General features: G+C 43.4%; 2 protein-coding genes across 11 annotated transcripts in view; both read left to right on the top strand.

Annotated features, from left to right (window-relative positions):
- Nucleotides 1–24095, top strand: part of LOC119457472 (neutral alpha-glucosidase AB) — a 107499-nt gene extending 83404 nt beyond the window's left edge. For 5 of the 9 annotated variants that reach the window (XM_049670108.1, XM_049670107.1, XM_049670110.1 and 2 more), the window contains 4 exons: nucleotides 15500–15517; nucleotides 17337–17449; nucleotides 18298–18398; nucleotides 23436–24095. In XM_049670108.1, coding sequence (XP_049526065.1) covers nucleotides 15500–15517; nucleotides 17337–17449; nucleotides 18298–18398; nucleotides 23436–23548 — 345 coding nt within the window. In that variant the 3' untranslated portion in view covers nucleotides 23549–24095. Of the gene's footprint in view, nucleotides 1–4307; nucleotides 4497–6602; nucleotides 6700–8205; nucleotides 8367–10756; nucleotides 11007–12397; nucleotides 12475–13686; nucleotides 13762–15402; nucleotides 15518–17336; nucleotides 17450–18297; nucleotides 18399–23435 lie in introns of those variants that run through there. The other 4 variants (XR_007467695.1, XR_007467696.1, XR_007467694.1 and 1 more) reach the window with 4 other exon arrangements.
- LOC119457474 (calpain-A-like) overlaps nucleotides 1–24653 on the top strand; it is a 155296-nt gene that overhangs the window by 11109 nt on the left and 119534 nt on the right. The window lies entirely within an intron of this gene.

Genomic DNA, 24653 nt, shown 5'->3' with positions numbered 1-24653 from the left:
TTCTGCACTCGAGTTCAGCAACCCTGAAGTTCGTTGCTTTATAAGGCAGATACGAACACGACACAAGAATGGCAGTGCCTGTCTCTGGCCCTTGGGCCACCAGCTCAGAACTCGGCGTGTGGGGCTGCAACAGTTGCATAATGTAGACGTCAGATAGTTGAGTGTGCCAAATTTTTAGTGACTTCAGATCGTAAGTTTTTTGCTTTTTTTCCCAAAATATGAACGAGGCTCTACTGGTATATAAAACACTAAAAAAATAGAAGTGACAAATATGGGATACAGTAAAACCTTGTTAATGCAAACCCCCGTCAATTTGGAAAATCTGATAATTCGGACTGGTCCTCTGGTCCAAGCAGGCATATGCATTATTAATGGACTTAACTCTCGTTCATTCAGAGTGTTTGGCCGGACACTGGTTAATTTGGACAACTCTCGGAGCTTAGCAAGCGCAGAGTGCTGCAAATGGGGACAAAAAACAGCAAAAGCGGCGTTAGCATCCAACCAAAACAAAGTGGCAGTCGCATCGCCATAGTTATCAACAGAAATCGTAAAGGAATGCCAAAACACTGTGCCTGTTCGTGCCTTTATAGCCTTGCGTTTACGCCATGTATAACAGAACTGCATGGTCGCCGTCATGGACGCGTCGATAGTGACCGCGGTTTTTTCGGACTGTTTTTTCAGTCCCCCGCGAAGTCCGTAAAATCGCTCGGCTACTGTAGTTTTTTCGTTTTGACTTGGTGTGCGTGTTGGCCGCAAGCCTTCAGACTTCATGGTCGCCGTCCATGATCGCATCGATCACCGCCGCAGTTTCGTCCCTGCGGTTGCGGCGAACAGATTCATTTTGACTCGGAGCAATGTTGTGCGTGCAATGTCACAAACACGGAGGACGCTGTTAAGTATGAAGAGTGCCGGCTACACCGCCAAGCACAGACGATCTGTTGGCGAGCACTCACTGGCGAAAAAATAATCGGGATGTGCGTGCGAAAGTTAAAAGCGGTTAATTTGAACATTTCTTTCAGTCCCGTGAATCTGAATTACGTGCTTTTACTGTAGTATACTAGGGATTAAATGACCATACAATGCATTATATGAATTATAAACCTCATCAATCAATCAATGTCGTTGTCATGACTTCCCCTATCTCTCTTCAGTTCTCCCAGCCAGAGCAGATGATCCGCAACCTGACAGCCAAGGGCCGCCCGCATGATCACCATCATCGACCCACACATCAAGCGCGAGTCTGGCTACCACATTCACTCGGAAGCCACTGAGCGGGGCTACTACGTCAAGAACAAGGATGGCGGAGACTTTGAGGGCTGGTGCTGGCCAGGCTCTTCATCTTACCTGGACTTCCTCAACCCCGAGGTGAAGTGGGTTGCTTGTATGCAGCCATTAACTTTTTTTTTACTTTTCTGCTGCTGCTTATGTAACCGTTTTGCACGCTGCATTGGGAGGTGGTTGAGAGCACATGGTAGGAGTGTGGAGAAGAATAGGTGATGTCAAAAAAATGTGCCTCGTTTGGGGGGGAGGGAGCGTTGCCGCAATGTCCTCTGGAGCTCCCTGGGAGTCTCCACAATGCCTTTTCCCCACATACGCTTTGCAAAAGTGCAGCGCTTGCCTTTGTGCTCAAGCGCAACAGTCCGGACAGGGAGTAGAGATAGGAGGTGGATAACGAGTATAAATGGATGCCCTACACAACGACTACTACTACCCCGGGCAACAGATGAGGACTAAGTGGATAAATGTTAATTCAAGGTACGGTTCAGTACGTTTCTGCTATTTCTGGAAAAATAAACGTAGCTCAAATTTGTCATGCGGAGAACTGACGCAGGGCGTGCAAACGCAAAACCACAGTAAAGCACCGCAGTGTCAAGACAACACTATGCAAGTGGGCTGCCCGGCAAATGAACACTTCTGTAACCGACACGGTATCTTAGTAGCTATAGTGTTGCTCGAGGTCACTGGTTCGATCCCGACCGAGGTGGCTGCATTTCGATGGGGGCAAAATGCAAAAACGCTTGTGTACTTCTATTTAGGTGCACACCACAGAATACAGAATCCCCCAATACACAATCCCCCAATACAGCGTGCCTGATTATCAGATTGTAGTTTTGGCACGTATAAAGCACCATAATTTAATTAAATTTAACTCTTCTGCCATGATGCAATGCGCCGTGCCATGTTGAGGCAATGACGTTGCTGACCTTGCAGGCTATAAACAATGGGCCACAACAACGCCTCAAGCGAAAACTTCTTGCTGTGTGTTCTGTGTACTACATGGCAAAACACAAGTGCTGCACATAAGGGGAACATCAGCTTGCCACTTTTTTATTGCACGACGTGCTCAAAAACCTAAAACACCCCCCATCAACATCACCACAAATTACCGGTAATTAATGCAAACACTACAGAAAACTTCGCTTACATCGATTCCCACAGTGCGTGGGATCTGCATAACATAGTTATAGCAATGTTCTCGTTGAATTTAAGAGATTAAGAATGGAGTTAAGCAGGCTATGTAATGCATAGGGCAGATAATCGGTGGTCTATTAGTTACAGAATGGGTTCCAAGGGAAGGGAAGTGCACTTGAGGATGGCAGAGAACTAAGTGGTCTGGTGAAATTTACGAAATTAGCAGACATACGGTGCACTCAGTTGAAGCAAGATAGGAGTGATTTGAGGTCGATGGACAGAGGCCTTTGTCCTGCAATGGGCACAAAATAGGCTGATGATGATGAATTGTGCTGATACGAGGTGCATTACAAAACTTTTTTAAAGGAAGAGATTTGTGAGGTAACGCTCCGTAATACATTTGAGCCTCAATATAATGAAGTTGTACTTGCAGCAAAAAAAAAAAAAACGAGGTTTTTAATTTGCAAATTTCATTAATTAAAGGTTTTAAAGTCTCAGCAGTAAAAATCATTTCACAAATTTCCAGAACATTCCAGGTGGGTAGGATCGTGTCAGTAACCACTAATAAATGCAAGAAGGTAGGCCCATAATAGCATGGTTAGGAGCACGAGTGAGCGCAGTGCAGGTTGTGCCGAGAGCAATAAATCTTTGACGCAGTGGTGGACTGTGCTTAGTGCCCACAGCTGTCATCAGATGGCGCCCTCAAAATAAAAAGTGCAAAAAGATACGGATATTCGTCCTAAGAAAAGAACAATGTCTGTTTCTCCAGAAAGGTGGAGCATTGATGGCAATAGCAAAAAGGCAGCTACACAAAGTAAGCTTCGTAGTTTTCAGTGTCACACGCGCTCAGCCAAAGATCTCACTTAATGACCAAAAACACTCTCAGTTGCAATGCGAGCAAATGCTTTGCACCATGCCTCGGAAACTTGAGATATGCAACCGCCAACACTAGATGCACTGGCGTTCCTAACCATGCTATTATGGGCTGACCTTCTTGCATTTATGAGTGATTGCTGACAAGATCCTACCCACCAGGAATGTTCTGGAAAATTGTGAAATGATTTTTACTGCTAAAACTTCGAAACCTTGAATTAACGAAATTTGCAATTTGAAAAAATTCATCAAGGCTCCAACCATCTCGGCTTGGCCTTTGCAGTTCCGAAGATTACCTCCAAGATGTGGCGTGTGGCCTGCATATGGAAAACGATGCACAGCTAAAGCAAGGGGTAGAGGAGAGGAGCTACATGCTAAGGGGAAAGGGCGGATAGGCACACATTTCATGCCCTCTCTCCCTTTTTGTGCATGCTTGATCACGTTGTCATGCACTCACAGAGGCCCCACCCCTCTTGCACTGAAAGAATCATCAGCTTTGCGTTTCTTCAAGCGCTCTGAGCTGCCCCGCGTGGCCTCTGCATGTTGTTACACAACGAATGGCGCAGCGGTGTTTTCTGCATTGACTGCATTTTTGCCGCTCAACTTTTCATGCAGAAGGACGCTTGCAAATAACTTTTTTCTTTGCCTACTTTTTATAGTTCCTCGCTAGATTTTCCAGCCATATGGGTGCCAAGTACATGCTTGAAATGGCCAAAAATTTTGTTATATTGGAACTGTGTGATGAAAGTACTTCGGTAAATCACAAAAACACAAAAGAAAATACATGGTTTTCAATGGAACTAAGATTGGGAAATCATAATAATTTGTTACATTGTGAATTTTGTTAAATCGACGTGCATTATATAGAGAGGTTTGGCTGTATGTTGGACACATCCCACACTTTTCCTAATGTGTTACAGGCCCCTTTGAGGTATTTAGAAATGATTTTGCAGGTTCACTGTATCTGGGCTAAGTGAAGGCCCAAAGTCTGGCAATGCTTCATTGTTCGTGCACTTTGACAGGTGCGACAGTGGTGGGCCAGCAAGTTTGCCCTCGACCAGTACAAGGGCTCAACGGAGCACCTGTTCACGTGGAATGACATGAACGAGCCCTCGGTGTTCAACGGGCCCGAGGTGACCATGCACAAGGATTGCGTGCACACAGGTGGATGGGAGCACCGTGACATTCACAACATGTACGGCATGTTCCTGGTAAGTTTCTTGTCTTGCAGTTGCATGTGTAGTACGGTAAAACTAGAGTGTACTAGATTGGGGGAGTGGGTCCAACGCGGGCTCCCCGCTGAGGCTTTTTTGTTTTTTTGAAAATATAAGTTGGTGGCGCCCTCGTTGCCTTCACCTGAGTGAGCGGCCCCACGCGCCGTCCGGACGCTTGTCGCGTCAGAGACCCTAACCGTGGCTGCATGGAGCTTTGACAGGCGTTTCACTCTGCTGAATCTAGTTTTGATACTCGGTGGCAGCAACACTGATATTATTCCCCACCGATCTGTAGTAAACGAAATGGAAAAAGAGCGATGGAAAGAATGCAAACGATGCAACAATGACGGTGCGTCGACCAGACGACAGCTACTCGGTCTGAAAATGAGCGACTTTATTCCATAAGTGAGCAACAAAACTTGTAGAGGGCTGCACTCGTGGAAAAGCTGCACCCCCAAATTGGCAGCCCAAGATTTGAAAAACCAAAGAGGCAAAAGCAAGTACACACCACAATTTAAGTTAGTCTGGCCTATCTGTATCGTTGTGCACAGCTACTAGATGGCGGCAGCTTCCACTGCTGGATTCTAGTGCACGGTGCCCAGCTGTCTCTGTACATTGCATTTCGAGTGTGTGCCACGACTAGCAGTCAGTGCCACTTTTTCTTTGTGCTGTCTGCTGTTGGAGCTCGCACATGGAAAGAAAGCATCTAACAGCATACAATGCTACATTCAAGGTAAAGGTTATACAGTTGAATGCCTTTCTAAGGAAGTGCTTGGGGCTTCTGAAATCATTGATTATACAGGTAACTTTGTTGTAACTATTGCACAGCTCACAATAGAACCAGGATGGAATTATTCCTTCGTTATACAGGGCATTTCTTTGAAGAAGTGCTTGACTGTCGTGTACTACTCTGAGCAGCATGCAAGTGTGCAGCCACCCGCAACATTGGCATTTACGAAAAATTCTTACTTCACTGGTTGGTACAGAAAGAGTAGCTTGCGCCAATAAATTGACCATACCGAAAACCTTCCATGTTCTATTTTGGTACAAAGGGATCACAGAACATGACATGTGGGTGGAAAAATTGGACCAGAAAGGCCTGCCCCCGTGCAAGAGTTGCACCTTATCATAAAAATAAAGTGGGGCCTTTCAATGAGTCTATCCAGTATGCTGGCTATGCATGCATTCAAACTGGTGGAAACATAAATGTGACTGAACTCGCCTGGTAACATCTCGTAATGACCTGGCCTTGGGCTGTACTAACCTTGATCGTCTCAAATGTCGGATGTCGCTCTGGAACTGCCCAAAATAAGTACCCTTCTATAAACTTGTATTTTGAATGAAATCCCCCCTGGTGTAATGCCTTATCGGCAATGCAGGTACTGAATAAATGAATAAATAAATAAATATGTCATTGGGATTCACTATAGCTTAGTTTGTCAAGGTTGCTCTGGAACTGCTCCAGAAATGCTACAGATCTGCCATTAGAATTCACTATTAGTTTATAGTTTCTTAAAAGTTGCTTTGTAACTGCTCCAAATCGGCATTGGGATTCACTGCAGTAGACTTCATAATTTGATCTTGACGGGAGGGACAGAGTTCATCGAATGATCTGACAGGCCAAATTTAAAGTCTTAAAAAAAGCATCAGAACATACCACTGCTTCATTTGGCAGGATTTGCCTTATTCACCCACTTATTATTTATGAGCTAATTATCATGGGTTCGTAGTAAAACGCAAGATGCATCCAAATCTACCATGCTCCAGAATTTATAACACACACTAAAAACATGCCTGTGATTCTGGCAATCACAAATAAGATAAAACCTGTGGAGTTTACTTTCGCAAAATAGAAGACTTGCTGTTTAGTTTGTCAAAAGTTGTTTGCTATAAAACTGGTTTAAGTCTTCCACTAAAATACACTATCAGTTTATTTTTGTATAGTGTAGTTGAAATATACTCTTTCTCAATGCTGTACACTCATCAACACATGGTACATCATACATTAGTAACCAGGCAAAGGCTGGAGGCTGGATTGGCATCCCTGGTTCTCAGTATAGTGATAATGTTTTATTCGAACTCACAGGCATCTCTTGCTTTCAGCCAATGTCTACCTACATGGGCCACCTGTTGCGTTCGGGCCACAAGCTGAGGCCTTTCATCCTGTCACGGTCTTTCTTCATTGGGTCACAGCGTTATGGTCAGTTATGGCAAATTGTTATCGTCTTTGTTTACTTGAACATGTTTTGTTTTCCACTGTTAAACTGCTGATGTCAAGGTATCAGTTCATCATTTTCTTACTAAGCGCCTGCTATGCTCCCATGTATATCAAGAAAATTGTTTATGATCGCATGTTGCTTATCTATTATTGTAACTACTTGTCACTATATTCATATGATGTGTGTAATTACAACCTAAATCTTTTTAATAATTCTGGCAGGGCTGACTCTCACAGAAGGTCAATACAGGAGGATTTGTTTGGCATTTCCTTTTGTCAGTGTCTCACCTGTCATCTTGTTTTTTGTTTTTGTTTTTTTATTAAGGCAGTATAGAAAGACTACAATAAATATGCAGATCCCATGTACTGTGGGAATCGAAGTTATGCGAAAGTATTTTGCAGGTAGCTGGCTATTACATCGACTCTGCAGCTCCTAGACTTCCCTGACCCTGGCTGCTGCTGTCTTGTTGAGTAGGCACGTGCCTCACGTCGTGTAGAGCACGTGCTCGCAAGACTACGTTCACGCTAGAGCGCATGCACGCAAGACAATGTTCACGCAACAGTGTGTGCGCGCACCAGCTTCCATTAGGCTTTGGATGCAGAAATTCAACTGGAAAAATATTAGCCAACATTTCTCCCGTCTTTCGTGACGTACTTCTCTCGGTACAGGCCACGTGTCCCACATAGCTTGTGCCAATATTTCAAAATGTGTAAGTGCCACAAAGCTGGATAGAACCAGGGTAATTGTGTTTGCTGTCGCTTGGAGCAAGTCAGACTATTTGTTTTTTTGTATTTTGCCGGCTCTGTGACTGTCTCGATGAATTCGAGCAGGTGCTCATTGTGGAGCTCCAACATGCTGAAGGTCAGAAAGAACGTGGGCTTGCCTAGCCGCTCGATCATTGCGAACACGTTTCCCTTCCTCTGCGCCCAGTAGTACACCAGTAGTATGCCATCCACGAGCTGCTCAAGTAAACCTATGAGCAAAATAATGTCGATGAAGCTGCAGTTTTCCAAGAGCTTCTTTGTGAGCGTCAGAAGCCGGTTGGCATGCACGGGGTGGGAAACTTGCTTTTGATTCGCTGTTCGTTTGTACAGAGGCAACCACCACCCAGTGTTCTGCAGCCAACATGCCCGGATCTTCTTACACGTGTCACCTGGCCCAGTGCAGGTAGCAAGCGAGAATCGGAAGTGAGAGTCGGATAACAGAAGCTCGAATGACAGCGATGCCACGATCACACCGGCAACACGAACATGAGCATATACCCAGTGGCTCAAGTTGGTAGGCACCTGCCAGCCCCGCGCTTTTGGAGGCTAGATAAATACTCTCAAAGTGCCTGAAGTTTGCACTTTGAGTGTATTTGAGTGAAATATGTTATCTGCTCCTTTTAATTGAGACAGGACATGCCTTATCTGTTCTTAGTTGTTGATTTATTTGCAGAAGTTATTGATGGCTTCTTTTTTGACTGAGATGTGTTTTTAACTTTACAGGAGCTGTGTGGACAGGTGACAACGATGCCGATTGGAAGCACTTGCGCGTCACGGTGCCTATGCTGCTGTCCCTCAGTGTGGCCGGAATCTCGTTTTGCGGCGCAGACGTCGGCGGCTTCTTCAGAAACCCTGACAGTGAGCTGTCTGTCCGCTGGTACCAGGTGAGCCCTATCTCGACTGTGAGAAGCATCACACTTGGTGTTTGTTTGTCAGACAAGCCATTTTTTTGTTTGGTGGAGATTCCAGTATGTATTGTAGTGAGCTGGGGTTTAGAGGAAGGAGTATAGCTAAGGAATTAGTGTAATACGTAAGACTGACTACCAGTGGCCTGGTGAAGTGTAACACAAGGGGGAGGGGTTAAGGGGGGAAGTAGCAATGAAAAGTGTTTTAGTTTGTTCTGGTACTAGGTAATTTTGTAAAATTTAGTATGCGAGTGTAATTTATTATGCCGATATCAGATCTGAAATCGGATTCGATCTACCTGCTATGGATTTTGATTTACAACAATTGGCATCCTCCAATTGTCATTCACCAACTAATAAAAATCACTGAAATTGCTCTTAATTTTATTGTGATAGCAATTATATGAAAACTCGAAGAGGATTTCTGCCGTCAGCGCCGGCGCTTGAGGTTTCGTATGACGTCAGCGGCGATCAAATCGTCGCCGCGCGCTGGGCGCTGTATATGCAAGTGAAAGGGCCTCGCGAGGGACGCGCGCTTTCACGGGGAGCGAATGCACGGCGGAGAACAAACGTGCGTTCTGTACCGTGCTCCCTGAAGGGCTGCAGAATTAAGCGTCCCTTTCCTCCTTTACAATCACCATATATATATATATATAGAGCATCTCATCAAAAACCTCCGAGCCGCCCCCAGAGGCCCTGGCAATAAGTCGCCAACGCCATGCGCGTTCGGTGCGAACGCAGGCACAAAGGCGACGGTGTCGACAACAGTTCTGTGCGTTGCTGCTGCTGCTGCATGTCCAAGTTTATACAGCTTATAAAACTACCAACCTTACTCCGTATAGATCTCTACTAAGTTGCTATCAAAATGGATGTTTCGCCTTTCAGGTGAAACTGCGACATTTTTTTGTCATAATGTTCACAAAGCACTATTTTGTGCTATATGGCTATTGGTTTAGACTTTACTGCACAGTAAGCATAAGAAAAAGCAAATTTAACTTTGTTTGCATATTGCCTTACAAATAACTTTTGCAAAAGGTGTTATAAAAATATTTATGGCATTCAGACCAAAATAAACAGGTTTATAGTGCTCCTCAATGTTTCAGGAGTTGCAAAAAGAAAGTAGAATGATTCCACCTTGATTATTTGCAAAATGGCGAAGGGATGAGTGACAGCAACTGTCTGAAAACTAAAAGCCGAGCCGACAAAACCTTGCCCAAAGCTTTGTTTGTTAGAATCATTGAAAGCCTTAAGGTGCAACCACATGATTTTCAAGCAACAGCGACAAGCGAAGGCTGTGAGCAATAGGTTTTGTTCGTCGCGGAGGGTGATCCGTTGCTGTTACTTATTGCATCACCGGTTTCTGGCCAGCCAAGAAATTTCCCGTCGCCTGGAAATTCATGCAATGACTTCCTCTGGGGACGATGTGATTGCGCACCAACATGGCAGCAACCAGTCCACCCGCTTCGATCTCTTTCAACTTGCTCTCTGCCGTGACAGCAAAAAATAAATAGTAAAACAGCCATTGCTTCGCCTCATCTCAAACAGAGAACAACGTATAGGCATTGTCTTTTGGGATTATTGAGATCAGTTATTTGTTTTGATGATGTTAGGTATGAGACGCCACCGACAATCGCGAAAGTGTCAAAAGTATTGCATACCAGATTGTGCCACGGTGTTTCACGCTGATAGCATGGAATGAATTTGCGCTGGCAATGACGGCATATTAAAGCTAGATCTAAAGCCCCTTGATTAAAGCATTAGCCTCGTTGGTACATTTGTGGTTTCTATACAAGCACATGGATTGTATCAAATCGAACAACAATGTAAAGTTATTACTACCAAAAAACAATAGGAAAATATAAAATTTTGACCATTGCAATTGCCATGTCCCTCCTTAAGTGTTCTCTACCAATGAGGCCATTGGCTGCAACCTTGTTCTGCTGGGAGTGGATGCCATTAACACTGCATGATGAAGGCTTCTCCGAATGATCTGCAGTTACCTCTGTCTTGAATCAGCCGGATCAATGTTATCTGCACAAATTTCTTAATCCCATCGCAATACCGAATCCCCTGCCGTCTTCAACTGTGTTTCCCTTTCCTTGGAACACATTCTGTTACTCTAATCAACCACAACGTTTACTGTATGCATTACGAGGCATGCCCAACCCCATTTCTTCCTTTTAAGCTCAACTAGATTATTGGCTAACCTATTCGCTCTCTGATCGTAGCACTATCTTCCCATCAACGTTATGTCTATATTCTTTTTTTTTTTCATCACTCCCTAGAAGTGACACTGAGGAGGGTCCAAAATTTCTGACACGCTGATTTGCTGTTTCTCTTTCCTTTTTAAATTCTATGTAAACTTGCAGGCTGGTGCCTACCAGCCATTCTTCCGAGCACACTCCCACATCCACACCAAGCGACGAGAACCCTGGAGCTTTGGGCCAGAAACCCTAGAACTGGTGCGGGGTGCACTGTACCAGCGCTATGCCCTACTGCCCCTCTGGTACACCCTGTTCTTCGAGAACGAGCGTACTGGTGTGCCTCCTCTGCGGCCCCTCTGGATGGAGTTCCCCCAGGATAAGGCTGGCTTTGCGACCGATGACGAGCACCTCGTTGGTGTGTAAACGTTTTCGGCTCTGTGACTGTTTGTCTTAAGCATAGGGCACATGGTATGGCACAGCATCTGACATGGCATAGGTACATCTGATATGGCTGCTCTGACTGCCAAACACTGTTTCATTGGGATGGAATATGTTGAGCTTGTTGGATGTAGTTGTTGGTACAGCTACAGTTAAACCCACTTATAACAATATTCAAGTGACAAGAAGATTTCATTGTTATAACTGATAATTGTTAGTTAAACTTCGATATAATGAACTTCACTATATCGAAATCCTCGATATGACAAGGTATTTATGTTTTGACAACTTTTTGTCCATAGAACACTATGTACTTAGAACCTCAATACAACGAAGTGTGTTCATACCTGATTTCAATATAACAAAATTTCACTGCCACAGCAAAGAATACTGAGACAATGGAAAATACTGAGACAATGGAAACTTTAAGGGCTGCTGAGCACGAGGTCGCGGGATCGAATCCCGGCCACGGCGGCCGCATTTCGATGGGGGCGAAATGCGAAAACACCCGTGTACTTAGATTTAGGTGCACGTTAAAGAACCCCAGGTGGTCCAAATTTCCGGAGTCCCCCACTACGGCGTGCCTCATAATCAGATCGTGGTTTTGGCACATAAAACCCCATAATTTAATTTTAATTTTTGGAAACTTTGAGCCAATGGTGAAATGGTTGAATTACAAGTGGCCTCTTGCGAATGCACCTCTCAAATTTTGCGCTGAGAGTGACTCCCCAATCAGAGCAGCGTCATGTTTCATATAAAGTCCAAGTGCGATAAGATCCTATCGGGCTCCGCGCGTTGTATGCTTTGGGCACAAGTGAAAGCGTACGAGGGTGAGCCGAGAAAAATGATGGCTTGATGAGCGTCATCTTCCGACATGAGCAAGGGGGGGAAGGGGATTGATCTCGCGGTAACACAATGAAGCGTGCGTGGGTGGGCTTCAAATGGCTGTCAGCGCAGCTGAGAGCATGTGAGATAGTGTGCCCTGTTTTAGATGTTGTTTTAGATAGTACGTCCTGTTTTACATTGCCAGATAACTGTAAAAATATTGTGACCACTTTCGTGAAAGAAAAATCCATCGGCAACTGTACTTATTCGCATGAAAGGTTGAATTTCAATATTAACTAAATTTTGAAATAACGAAGCAAATTGCCATCGCGGAGGGTGGTCCGTTGTTGTCGCTTATGGCTTCACCAGTTTCTGGCCAGCTAATGCCACCCAGAAATATTTATTTTACACCTCTTTGGGCTTCACAGCACATTGCCTTAAAGCCACGCCCCAAGGCAAATTAATACATAGCCCCAATTTATATGCAAACTCTTTGAATTTCTGGTGCTGTTCTCGACTCTTGTGTTACTCTGCTGTCGTTAGGAAGTGCACTGCTGGTCCACCCTGTTACTGAGGCTGGTGCAACCAAGGTCAGCGTCTACTTTCCTGGAGAGAATGAGGTAAGCAGCTTTTGTCTTTTTGTGAAGAAGAGAGGGAGCAAATTAGGATAGAAAAAGTAAAGTCTGGCTTGCTGCCATGCACTGCAAAAGTGAAGTAAAAGGATGGAAAGTTTGGAGGAGGCACTAATTGAATGGAATTGTCTAGCTAAGCCTAACATTAATAAGCCTAACTAAAGCTACCCTAACTGAACGTAACCTAACCTACCTTGTTATTGTGCCGTGCACTTTGTTAGTGTTGTTTTTACTTTAGTATTCTGTTATCTCTATATCTTGTAACATGTGTTTGTCCTGTTGGGACCACATTGAGGTCTGCGGTATGTATTAAATAAATAAGTTAATTTTAAAAAAGTGCTCATAAATTCACAGGACATGCGACTATTATAATTTGTCACATAGTCTGTGTGTGCCTAAGAAGCATGAAAATGCATTTAAAGTTATTCCCTCAGGCGTTGGTCTCAATTCATGACCTAGAATCTTTTTCTCCAAGGCAAGATGTACTGAAAGACACTAAAGATGCAGCACGCTAACACATGAAGGAAAAAATCTTTGTTACGACTCTCAGTGTGTGGTTCGCTCACTCTTGAATAGCAGGAACGAGATGATTAACAGAGAGGCCCAATTTTTATTAGTTACAATCATACAAAGCCAAGGAAAGCAGAGGGGAAAATTATTTTGGTGTTTAGCTGAAATGTAGAAATAATAAGTAAAAAGGAAATGCAAGTGGACGAAAAGACAACTTGCCACCCATGAGAACCAAACCAACATCTTTCTCATTATGCAAGTTGAAAAAGGTGCCTCAAAGGGATTGAAACCTGTGTTTGTAAGAAGTTGTGGCAGTTGTGCTCGAAATAAATCGAATTTTTGGTAGTTGATTTAAAGTATATGTACACAAACCCAATGCAGATGTGTATTGTACCATTGTTTCATTGAAAAAAGAGGCCACTTTCGGGCAGTTATATTTCAGATTGCCCACTTGGGTCAATACTTATATAAAATAATAAAGAAAAGTTGCGATAACATCTTGCAAACTTAATTTGCAACTAGTTAAAATTTCTTTAGTGTGGGGGCCTGAATTGGAAACGCAGTCACATCTGGTCATAAGCTTTGCGCAACATGTTTTGTTAAAAGAATTGCAGTGAAGTGAAAGCCACGTGACAGTTCGTTGTTCTCTTGCTGTTTTGTTTATCATGATTGTCTTGCTTCTTGTTCCAGGTCTGGTATGATGTGGAAACCTGGGAGAAGTTCGATGGCCTAAGTACAGTTTCAATCCCCGTCACTCTAAGCAAGGTATGATACTGCAATGCATTATGATAGTTCACCTTCGTATCCTTTCGAGGTGTTTTTGTTTCTTTTGTAAAAGGTAGTGATGTGTGTGTCAAATTCAAATTCAGGAAATGAGCATTTGAATTAGGTTGTCTACTGAGGGTTGTTTTAATGGTCACTTATTCTCTTACTGTTCATATGCATGATCACTTAGTTATGTGCTAGATTAGGCTGTAATGATCAGGTTTTTCCAACTTATGTATTTATAACAATATATCTTTTATAACTGCAGTGGACATAAATATAGGCTGATGATGATCTTTTATGACAGTTAGCCACTTTGTTATCGGCACCTTTTAATTTTGCTAGAGCCAATGCAAAAATTTACAATGTCAATTTGGCATTGTCACATGCTCATAAAGACAATTGTACCCGAACTTCTAAAAAAGGTGTTAGCTGTAGAAATTGGTTAAGCAACTAATTTGGAGGTCATCTAGAATTCTTGCAGACACCTAAGTGTGCTTTGCAAAAGGACATGCAATTTAATGCGTACTAGACACCGGCTGTTTCCATACAGGCACTGATTGGAGAATATGCAGCATGGTTGTCAGTCTGTTGAATGACTAAACTGTACATGTCAAACTTATTCTGTGTGCTTACTGTGCAGAACAGTTGCATTTTGTAACAGTCAAACCTCGTTAAAATGAAGTCGCATCTGACACAAAAATGCCTTCATTATATCCACTGTTCATTATAATCATCTATGTGTTGCACTCTGATATAGGCAACAAACATAGTGAATTAACATTGTTTTAGTATCTGATAATTCGTTATATCTGTGTTTGTTAGGTTCCATTTGACTGTAGTCGTTCAGTTCTTTCAGCTTAATTTCTGCAATATGCTGACGTGTAGGTTTTGTGCATTCTAGAATCGAGCTTAGGTTCATGCAAATGGTCACGAAACTGGGCCATTCTGTAAAATTACAGGCTGCACCTAGAGTCATGGAAATAAATAAATGCGCAATAAAGAACTTCAGATGGTCGTAATTAATCCAGAGCTCCCACTGAGATGTCTCTCATGGGCAATAAATTGCTTTCGGTTGTTAAATGCCATAACTTAATTTTATTAAAATCGTGAAAGTGCTGCTGCCCCTTACACAAGCATGTGTGCAATTTTTATGTCATAATGTGAGAATCGGATACAAAAATATTTATTGTCAATTTATGGACATTTATAAAGGCTCCTCTGCATGGTGTCATAGTGGTCTAGCCTTAGAATTAACGCCTGAATGATTAAAATTCATTACAACTGCGATATTTCTTTGAATATGTCACAAAAAGGTGACCGACATTGTGCATTGGGAAGAAATTCATGCACACAAAATATTGTGCAGGTATTCACCACATATCTCAGCTATAATTCAATGCAGAATCTTAATTAGGTGTTCCTTTTTAAGTCTGGGCCACAGTGTACAGACTAGTGCTTCGAGCATGTCAACACGATGTGTGTACTTTTAATCCTCTTTCCATGTAACTAACATTTATTTTATATCTGTGGCCTTCCTGCCATCCAAGGCCTGTCTAACTTGACACTTCAGAAACGGCTGTTGTGCAGAGCTGTGTTGAAGATGAATTGAAAGGATGCTTCTTCTTACCATCTTGTCAGATCCCTGTCTACCAAAGAGGCGGCACCATCGTCCCCAAGAAGGAGCGCATCCGTCGGTGTTCCGCATTGACCAAAGACGACCCTTACACTTTGCAAGTCGGCACTCCCAAAAGAGGCAAGTTGACTGGGCTTGCACGTTGAATTTGTTGGTGCGTCACACAAGATAAGGCATAGCCAGCTCCTCCTCTATTTTCTTAATGCCAGTGCGATCGCTCACTCAGCAATGGGAGCCGTTAGTGCACCTTAGTTCAGTGAGTTGCCGCGATGTGACGCTACCCAGAGGGTATGACTGCTTGCGTCACACGTGCGTCTGAGCCACTGAGTGTGCGCGCGCCGCTGCCGTTCCGTAGGGGTTGCGGCAGACGCTTCATGCGTCTGTCAGGATTACTTCCTCCAACTTCCGTCATGAGGCGCCACCCTTAGGGTACTCTCCCCCCCCCCCCCCCCCTCCGACCGTAAAGCCCGCGCGAACGCTAGCCGATGGGGGAGAGTAGGAAAGGGCGATCAGAGAGGGTGATGAACCGTTGAATCGGCTGCATCTGGCTGGCATTGAAAAAATAGAGGAGGTGCTGGCATAGCACACCTGATACAGGAGCTACACATAATGCACAAGTTTAAGTAGCACCACTCGTGTGATGTGTATGTCTTATATGAGGGGAGATGTCCCTAAGCTCTACTGGAAGCAAGTCTGTTCTCATTGTTCATAGTGATTGCAGGGGTAATTAAATTAGTTTTGTTGCATTACTGGAAAGGATCACTTTCTTCTTCTTCTTCTTTTTTTTCTTTCATTAATTTTAGGTACAAAGAATGTTTACAAGAATCTCCTTGCAAAATGTTTATGCTAGCTTCACATTGTAAACAAACACGTTGAAATGTGATGCATGCATTTGAGCTGGTGAAATGAAGTGGGATTTTATAAGTCGCATTATTTTTGGAAATTCGTGGCATAATACATCGGAGAATTATTGTGGGAGGAGGTGTCCTGATGTTAAAAAGAGCTGTCTGGGACACCACCTGAATATAAATGAAAATTTCAGTGTGTGATTTCGCAGTCAAATGATATACAGTAAAATCTCTTTATAAGAGACATGGTTACAAGAGACACTTGGTTATAAGCGACATTTGAAAATGGTTTGGTTGGTTTTCCTATGTTTGCCATGTTAACAACATTCCATACAAGAGACATGATTGCAAGAGACACTCTGTTACTAAGGGCAACTTTTTAGGTCCCTAGAGTAAGTTCTGCACTATTTAGAAGAGACACAACCCGGACACAGATCTTCCATCCAACACAGGATGGAAGATAAAGCTTGGGCCTGCATTTAAGAGACCGCAGACGTTCAGACCGCAGACGTTCCGTTTTTTCTTTCATAGATGTCAGTGTAGTGCTTCCTATCAGCCTTTCTTTCTTTTGTTTGATAAAGTTGAAATGTTTAAATGGCAAGTTGCCTTTTTCTCCACTTTCATTTCCCTTTTTCTTATAATTTCTACATTTCAATTAAGAACAACAGTTCGTTTCATCAATGTTTTCCTTATCTTCTATATCTGTTGACTTTATTTTGTTACTGTCACTGCCTTGTTCTTCCTGATTCTTCTTGCCTCACAAGTGCTTGAGTTGTATTGGCTTTATTACCAGTTAGGTGTTCCCTTTAACTCTGGATTGTACTGTGCAGTAATATGGGGAAAACCTTAATTTTTATAATAATACACCTTGTCACACAGTTAATTTATAAATAACATAATACATGAAAATGAATGTACATGTTTGAAAAAACTTGGTATCATAACCTGTTTTTACTTGACATTCTCCTGTGCCAGCTGTTACTCCCTCACTTGTTAGATAGTTTCACTTTCCTGTGCTTGAAAGATGCATATGTGTGCAGTGTCCTTGTGATGAATCCGTAGCTGTTAAAATTGTTATTTTGTGTGCTCAGGGCAAACCTGCAGAGGGAACGCTGTACATTGATGACGGTGCTACCTTCGATTACAAGAAGGGAGACCTGCTGTACCTGAAGTTCAAGTTTGCAGACAATACGTTGACGTCCGAGTGAGTGTTCACAACTCTCTTTTCTCAAGCTGCCGCACTGGCTCAGTGGCTACAGAATTTTGCTGCTGGCCAAAAGGTCTTGGGTTCGACTCCCACTCCAGCATACCTGTAGGGATAAAAGGCCAGAACTCTAGTGCAACAACTTGATAATCATGTTGTGTGCGCAAATGAGAAAGGCCTTCCTCCCACCTCTCTTACATCAGGGGAAGGGGGACCCGCTTCTATAGCTTGGTGACTGTGAAGCTGGGCCGCAGCTGTCGAGCACTGGGTTGAGGGTTCACTTCCCAGGCATGGGCGCTGCATTTCAGTAGGGGCTAAGTGCAATAATGCTTGTGTACTTTGATTTGGGTGCACGTTAAGGAACCCGAAGAAGTCAAAAATTAAGCCAGCGCCCTCCACTGCAGTGCCTTGTTGGACCCCCTGTGTTAGTTTTGGTCGTAAAACCAATTAAACCAACTATCATTCAATTAGGGGGAGAGAGAGAAACAATACTGTCACATGCCACTGACACTTCTGCTATCGTCAGCTGGTGATACTCTGTTGTCCCATGTTTTGCCATTCGTGCCAGTACCACCATTCCTGCTTCCGAAATTTTCCTCAGCACTCAAGCAAAGCCAAGCAATGCAGCGAGTGATAAGCAGCTGCAGCACTGTTGCCAACTTTGTGTTGGGGAAGTTCCTGTTTACACAAGAAGCTGAGGGAGGGATAAAACAAAATTAGAGTGCCAACGAGGAGGGTTGATTGGTAATGGTTAACCTGATTGACAAAATGTTAAGAACATGTATGGATGTGCATCAGTCCTCGTCAGTCCTCACCCAGTACATCTACAACATGTCCTTCCTTTACAGGATCCTGGAGGGCCCAGGGAACTTCAAGACAAAAGCCTGGGTGGAGCGCGTGGTCATAGCTGGCTATCCTACGCGGCCTTCTGATGTCCAGCTTACTACAAGTAAGGCTTGCTTCTTGGGACTCCCATATTTCAAGTCTGAGAATCCTGTTCCCTAAAGGGCAACTCCGGTGTTTTTGGCAATATTAGAATATTGTCATTTTCAAATAACATTGATGTCCAGCCACTGGTAAAGTGAATCAATTTGCTTAGAAATTCATCAGTAATTTTAAATAACCTATAATTGAGGTACCGAAACCGAAATGGGTAGCTGCTTCGTGTAACGTCTACGACGAGTCAATGACGTCAGATTCTACACTACTGTAATGTAAACACGCAGTACACGTGGTACTAACAGCAAAAAAGCGACGCTGACGATGTCTTCTGACGACATGGGGAGCTTTTCCAGCTCTTGCGAACTAGGCAGCGGTGATTTCAGTGCTGAAAGATCGCCATTTGCTTATGACCCACTGCCGCCGCCGCCGCCGCCGCGCGAGCAAGCTGATGAGCCCCCAAGCTCGATGAATTTTGCTGTGGCAAGACGAAGAGTAAGCACTGGTTATCACGTCTGTCAAAACGATGTGTTGGCTGTCGTCTCGTAGAAAAAGGAGCCAGCTTCGTTGTTTCTGGGCAAAGTGGTGGTGGTGTAGACTGACGTCACAAACACAGAGTGGCCAGTAAAAAGTCATACCGTAAAATTCCGAGCAAGCGCCCCCACCCGTACAAGAGCCCCCCCCCCCCTAACTTCACTGCTAATTTCAAATTTCCGCGCCGTTCCGGGAAAGCGCCCCCCCCCCCCCTCTCCGCACCAACACTGGCCTGCCACATCCAGTCCACGAAAATGATGGCAAAAATTCGGCAAATCGCACCGGTGCGCATCGGGTGCCCGGATGAGCCATTTCATCGAATCATGGTCGTACCCGGGCGCACCAGTGGGCACGCGAGTGCATCGGGGCGAACTGCGGCTGGCGGTCGGTAATTCACGGACCGCCGGCCGACGGCGAGATCTGCCTCTCGCACGGCACAAAGGAGTTCCCTGCGGCACAGTGACGTGACCACTCGGTGACTGAGGAGTGGTCGCGGCTACGCTCTGGCATCGCCGGCAGCTTCACCGCTGCTAATCACTCGCCACCGATATCGTCGCTAGGCCTTTTTCAGTTCACTTCGAATCTGTAGCAGACGGCGCTTCAGAACGAACCGCCGACGCTCCCAAGCAGCAATGTTTTGTTACCGTCGTTGCCGCTTTACCCTCTCCTCGCAATAATTTCACACGATGAAGAAAACATGCTGATATTTGCGGCGCCACCAGCTGCGATGCGAGCATGGCCGAGCCGCGGTTCGCTGTCCGCCGTCGGTAGCCATGCACTGCAGCTGAGCTTCACTTGTATCGGAACTCTCATTAGTGCTAAACGTTTCACCGTGGACATGGTTTTTAATAAAGTGAACATTACGCGTCAATTTACTCTCGCGGACATAATTTTGCCTGGAATAGAAGCTGCATAACCAATGTTCGCGTCGCCGGTCGCGGCGGCGCACCGGTGCAGCGTCGATGCGCCAGTGCAGCGTCGATGCGCTTTCTGTAGTTCTTTTGGTGGTTTTGAGTAACGGTGGTGTTGAGAGTGATAAACACCACTAACAAATCTTTGGCTTAATAAAGTTCATGTTCAATAAAATTTTAATGCTATTCCAACTGCGCTTCTTTTTTTTTTTTTTTGCGGGAAAATTTTGTCGTGGCCATCTTGAATTTTGGTGCCGTTCCGGGATAGCGCCCCCCCTAACTTTGCCGGTAATTTCGACTTGCTCGAGGGGGGGCGCTTGCTCGGAATTTTACGGTACAGTCGTATGACAGCCAATCTTTAAAATAAATTTTCGGGAATACTAAATGACTTGCAGTCATATCGTTTGGCACAAATAATCAGAGTGTGAAAGAGAATGTACATTCAAAATTTTATTAAGGTCAGTGGGCATCGAAAAATTGCCGGAGTCGCCCTTTAATAAAGGATGTGGCAGTTGAAAGCTCTTTTGCCTATTTGTACAGTACAGTACAATCACTGCAATGATTATGGGTGCAAACCCTTCAATGAGTTTTGTATAGAAATGTAGATAAAGTTATGCGAGAGGTTGTTGAAGCCACTCTGATAGCGAGGGCCGGTGATGTAGCGGGTGCTCATCCTCTACAGCTTTGCACCGAGTCAGAACTACCTGCAACTGCTGCGGGCAAAACCGCGGCCACTATCGCGCGATCATGGACGGCGACCTTGCAGTTTGAAGGCATGCATGCACCGAGTTACCGTTTGCTGCAACTTTGCGATGCTATGCGGCGTGGATGCGGCATGGCGCAAAGGGTTCTTTGCTGTCATTCACGTACGATGATGACTATATAGTGGTGATGCGCGTCGTTTTGGTGGACGCTTATTTTTGCTCTGTTGCACATTTGAGGCGGTCCGCGCTCACCGAGCTGCGGGCCTACAAATATGGCGAACAAATTTGTCCGAATTAGCAAGAGTTTCAATGCATTAAATAATGCATACGTGCTGAGACCAAAGTACTCGAAATATCCGAACACTCAGTTGAAAGTTATGAGTACATCACTACGTCCTGTACATCATATTTAACTTCGTTTTGTGTAATTTATCACCGGCAGTCGTAGAAGAGTTAGCGCTCGTCCTGTTCTCTCGTTCTCGTCCGTGTCTTCTAGCGCTATGACCACCTCTGATGTATCTAACCAACTAACCCAAAAAGCCATACTTGTACCGTATAGACTCGTGTAAGGGCCACACCCCCAACTTGGCAGCCCAAAATTTGGAAACATTTCCTCAGCATATAATAATGGAAATAAATATCAATAAATATCTCGGCAAAGATGACATTATCTTATTCAGCAACAATGGGGATGACTTACAACAAACGATTGAGGACCTTAACCGAGAAAGTGTAAGAGTGGGGTTTATTTATTTATTTATTTATTTATTTATTTACAGTACCCTCAGGGCCCAGAAGGGTGTTACAGAGGGGGTGGGTACAATAAACGATAACAAAACATGGTCAAACAATTAGTAGTATTTAGAGTGATAAACTCAAAATATAATCAGTTATTACAATCTTGAAAGATGATGCCTCCACGATGCAGGGTTGAAGATTAATATGCAGAACACAAAGATAATGTTCAATAGCCTGGCAAGGGAACAAGAATTCAGGATCGCCAGTCAGCCTTTAGAGTCTGTAAAGGAGTACATTTGTCTAGATCAATTCCTCACAGGGGACCTTGATCATGAAAGAAATTTACAGAATAAAAATGGGTTGAAGTGCATGCATATGGCAGGCATTGCCAAATCCTGACTTGGAGCTTACCACTGTCGTTGAAAAGAAAAGTGTACAATCATTGCATTCTACCGGTGCTAACATATGGGGCAGAAACTTGGAGGGTAATAAAAAAGCTCGAGAACAAGTTTAAGACCGCACACAGAGCGACAGAAAGAAAAATTTTAGGCCTAACGTTAAGAGACACGAAGAGAGTGGTGTAGATCAGCGAGGAAGCAGGGATAGCCGATATTCTAATCGATATTAAGAAAAAAAATGAAGCTGGGCAGGCCATGTAATGCGTAGGGTGGATAACCGATGCACCATTAGTCACAGAATAGGTGCCAAGAGAAGGGAAGCGCAGTTGATCGAGGACGGCAGAAAATTCGGTGGGGTGATGAAGTTAGGAAATTTGCAGGTGGAAATTGGAATCAGCTCGCGCAAAACAGGGGCAATTGGAGATAACAGGGAGAGGCCTTCGTCCAGCAGTGGACATAAACATAGGCTGATGATGAACTCTTCTGCTGCACGTATTGAAGTAAATTTTGCAGCAAAGATTTTCTGAAATAGTCTAATTTAACTACAATTGCATTTCTCGACTTCAATAAAAAATTCTTCAGGGCCTCCTTAAAGAAAAAGGTTAAGCTTTCATGTGCAAACTAATGTTCAATCAATACGGAGAAAAAAGTGAAGAACAAATTAAAGCATGCAGGCAAGCATGTACGGCTTTCTATACTCCTCAGGGTTGTACAGTCATTCAGCAGAGCTCAGTGTTGTGAAGATGAGGCGGCAGTGTTGTCACATTTTGTGCAGGGCGAAAGAAATTTTGTCAAACTGTACTAGGGTGAGTTTTCTCTGAAGGAAAAATTGATACGCACCAAGTTTTCAAAAGGTATTTCTCAAAGGTTATTGCTTCGAATGGTGAACAGCAAAGAAAAACCTCGAAACTAATCACTTTCTCTTTTAGTCTTCACAGTGCACAAACTTACACTGCAATAATTAATTGCATGTAATTTGTTTGACTACAGGTAATGCGTTTAATACAAGTATATTGTATAATTCATACAAGTCTTTCTGAACATAAAAAGAACACAAGGTGCTTTGTTTCTCTTGCCATTTCTTTTTCATGCCACAGTGCATTGTGGTCACTGCAGACTTGCACATAATGAATTTTATGTAAATAATTAATTAATTTTAATTGATAACATCTCTGAAATTTTATTATTGATAGATTACGTATTGTATGCAGTAATGTTCAATAATAAGCCAGCGACACAGCTTTGAGCACTTGAATGCTCCGCAGCAACCTAGCAGATGCACATGTTCAGACAGATAAGCCCAGCAGGCTGTTAGCCACAGGAAACTGTTAGTGAACAGCAACATTTTGAAGGGCTACTCTTAATGAAGGGTTAGTGAAAGGCAAATGTTAGCAAAGGTAAAGAACAAAGGTTAAGGTTAAGTGAACGCACTAAGAGCCAGGTTGTTCAATAGCTGCATTTGTGCAATGTTCATAAACTTGTTGTGATCTTTGTCTAGTAAATGTTTGGTTACTTTCATGGGTCAGTAATCAGTCACTGTTATCAATTTTATCTGTAACATTTGTAAATTTATTTTTTTATTTATTTCCTGCCGGCCATTTTCGAGGCCTTAGGCCTCCAAAAAAAGTCATTCTGTTAATTTTTCCTTACTCTGTAACGTGTAAAGGTCTGATGTTCATCCAATATCAACTAGCCCAAATAAAAAAATTCTGTTTTGCTAAGCTTGTCTATAGCACGGACTTGCAAACTTTCTTTTTCCCAGGCAAAGGAACTCAGAGTCTTCAGTTTACTTATGAAGAGAAGGAGCAGCTTCTAAGGGTGCGCAAGCCAGCAGTGAACATCGCCGAGAAATGGACGCTCAAGATTCTTTCATAGCCTTCGAAGCCACCATGTGTTGTGTGCAGTGGAAGCGCTGTCCACATTTCCCATTGACGAAACACTTCGTTTCTCAAATGGAGGTTTTCTTTTTCTTCTCTCCCCGTGGACATGCTTGCCCCCACATTTTCTTTTTAAAAGATCAACATTTCAGCATTATGTGCCACCATTCCTCTTTACGCGCATTTTAAGAAAGGGTAAACCAATTTGGGTAATGGGGACACTTGTCTACACACTCACACACACTGGCCCCATTGTAAATAACCACAGATGTGACATGAAAGTTTTACCTGGCTTATAGTGTCTCGGTGACGAAAACGGAGTGAATGATATATATATATGTATGTATACTGGTATTGCGAATGGCTTTTTACAGCACTGCACTGTGTATCGAGGCCAGATTTCGGTGGCTGTTTTCTTTTTCTTTTTTTTTTTTCTATTTTCTAGGCCGTTTTTCTAGACTTGAGTTCCAGTTTTTGCCTTTACGCTGTGCGTCTTGAAACTTAGTTTTTAAAAGTTCAATAAACACAATGTTTTTTGCAATTGCTTTCTCGTCTCTTTATAGGAGGTATAGTTTTTGATCATGTGCATCTGCATCGTGTAATCAAACATTTGTGTAAACGCTTTTGTGTGCATCTTGGTCCTGCATGTTATTTTGATTCTTATCTGTGGAAAATGAAAAGTATAATAATCCATGCTTGCACAGCTTGTAAAAAATACTAGCTACACACTACTGAAATACTTGAATCTTTATGTAAAATATCACAGTTATTGTTTCAAAAAAAAAAAAGCTTCAATTGTAATTTTATGTGCTTGGGCATCACCACTATCAATGGTGCAATACGAATATCAGTTCCGTGAAGCTGCACCACAAAACGGTTTGCATGAAGCTTGCATTTTTAAGTGTCTTGAATTGCATAGATAATGTGAGCGAAAATGTGGTATTGCATTCAACCACTGTTGTGTAGGATTTAACTTATAAAATAGAACTATTGTGGCACTCAAACATATGTCATTGTAAACTGACTTTTCTTTTTATGTAAAGTTTAGGGCAGAGTTCGATTTTAAAATGCAATGCAATTATCTTTCACTAGCAGTTAACTCG

The sequence above is a fragment of the Dermacentor silvarum genome, chromosome 7, assembly GCF_013339745.2.
Source record: "Dermacentor silvarum isolate Dsil-2018 chromosome 7, BIME_Dsil_1.4, whole genome shotgun sequence".
NCBI classification, from domain to species: Eukaryota; Metazoa; Arthropoda; class Arachnida; order Ixodida; family Ixodidae; genus Dermacentor; species Dermacentor silvarum.
Note: the sequence above shows the minus strand (reverse complement) of the source record. Positions and strands in the feature narration are given on the sequence as shown.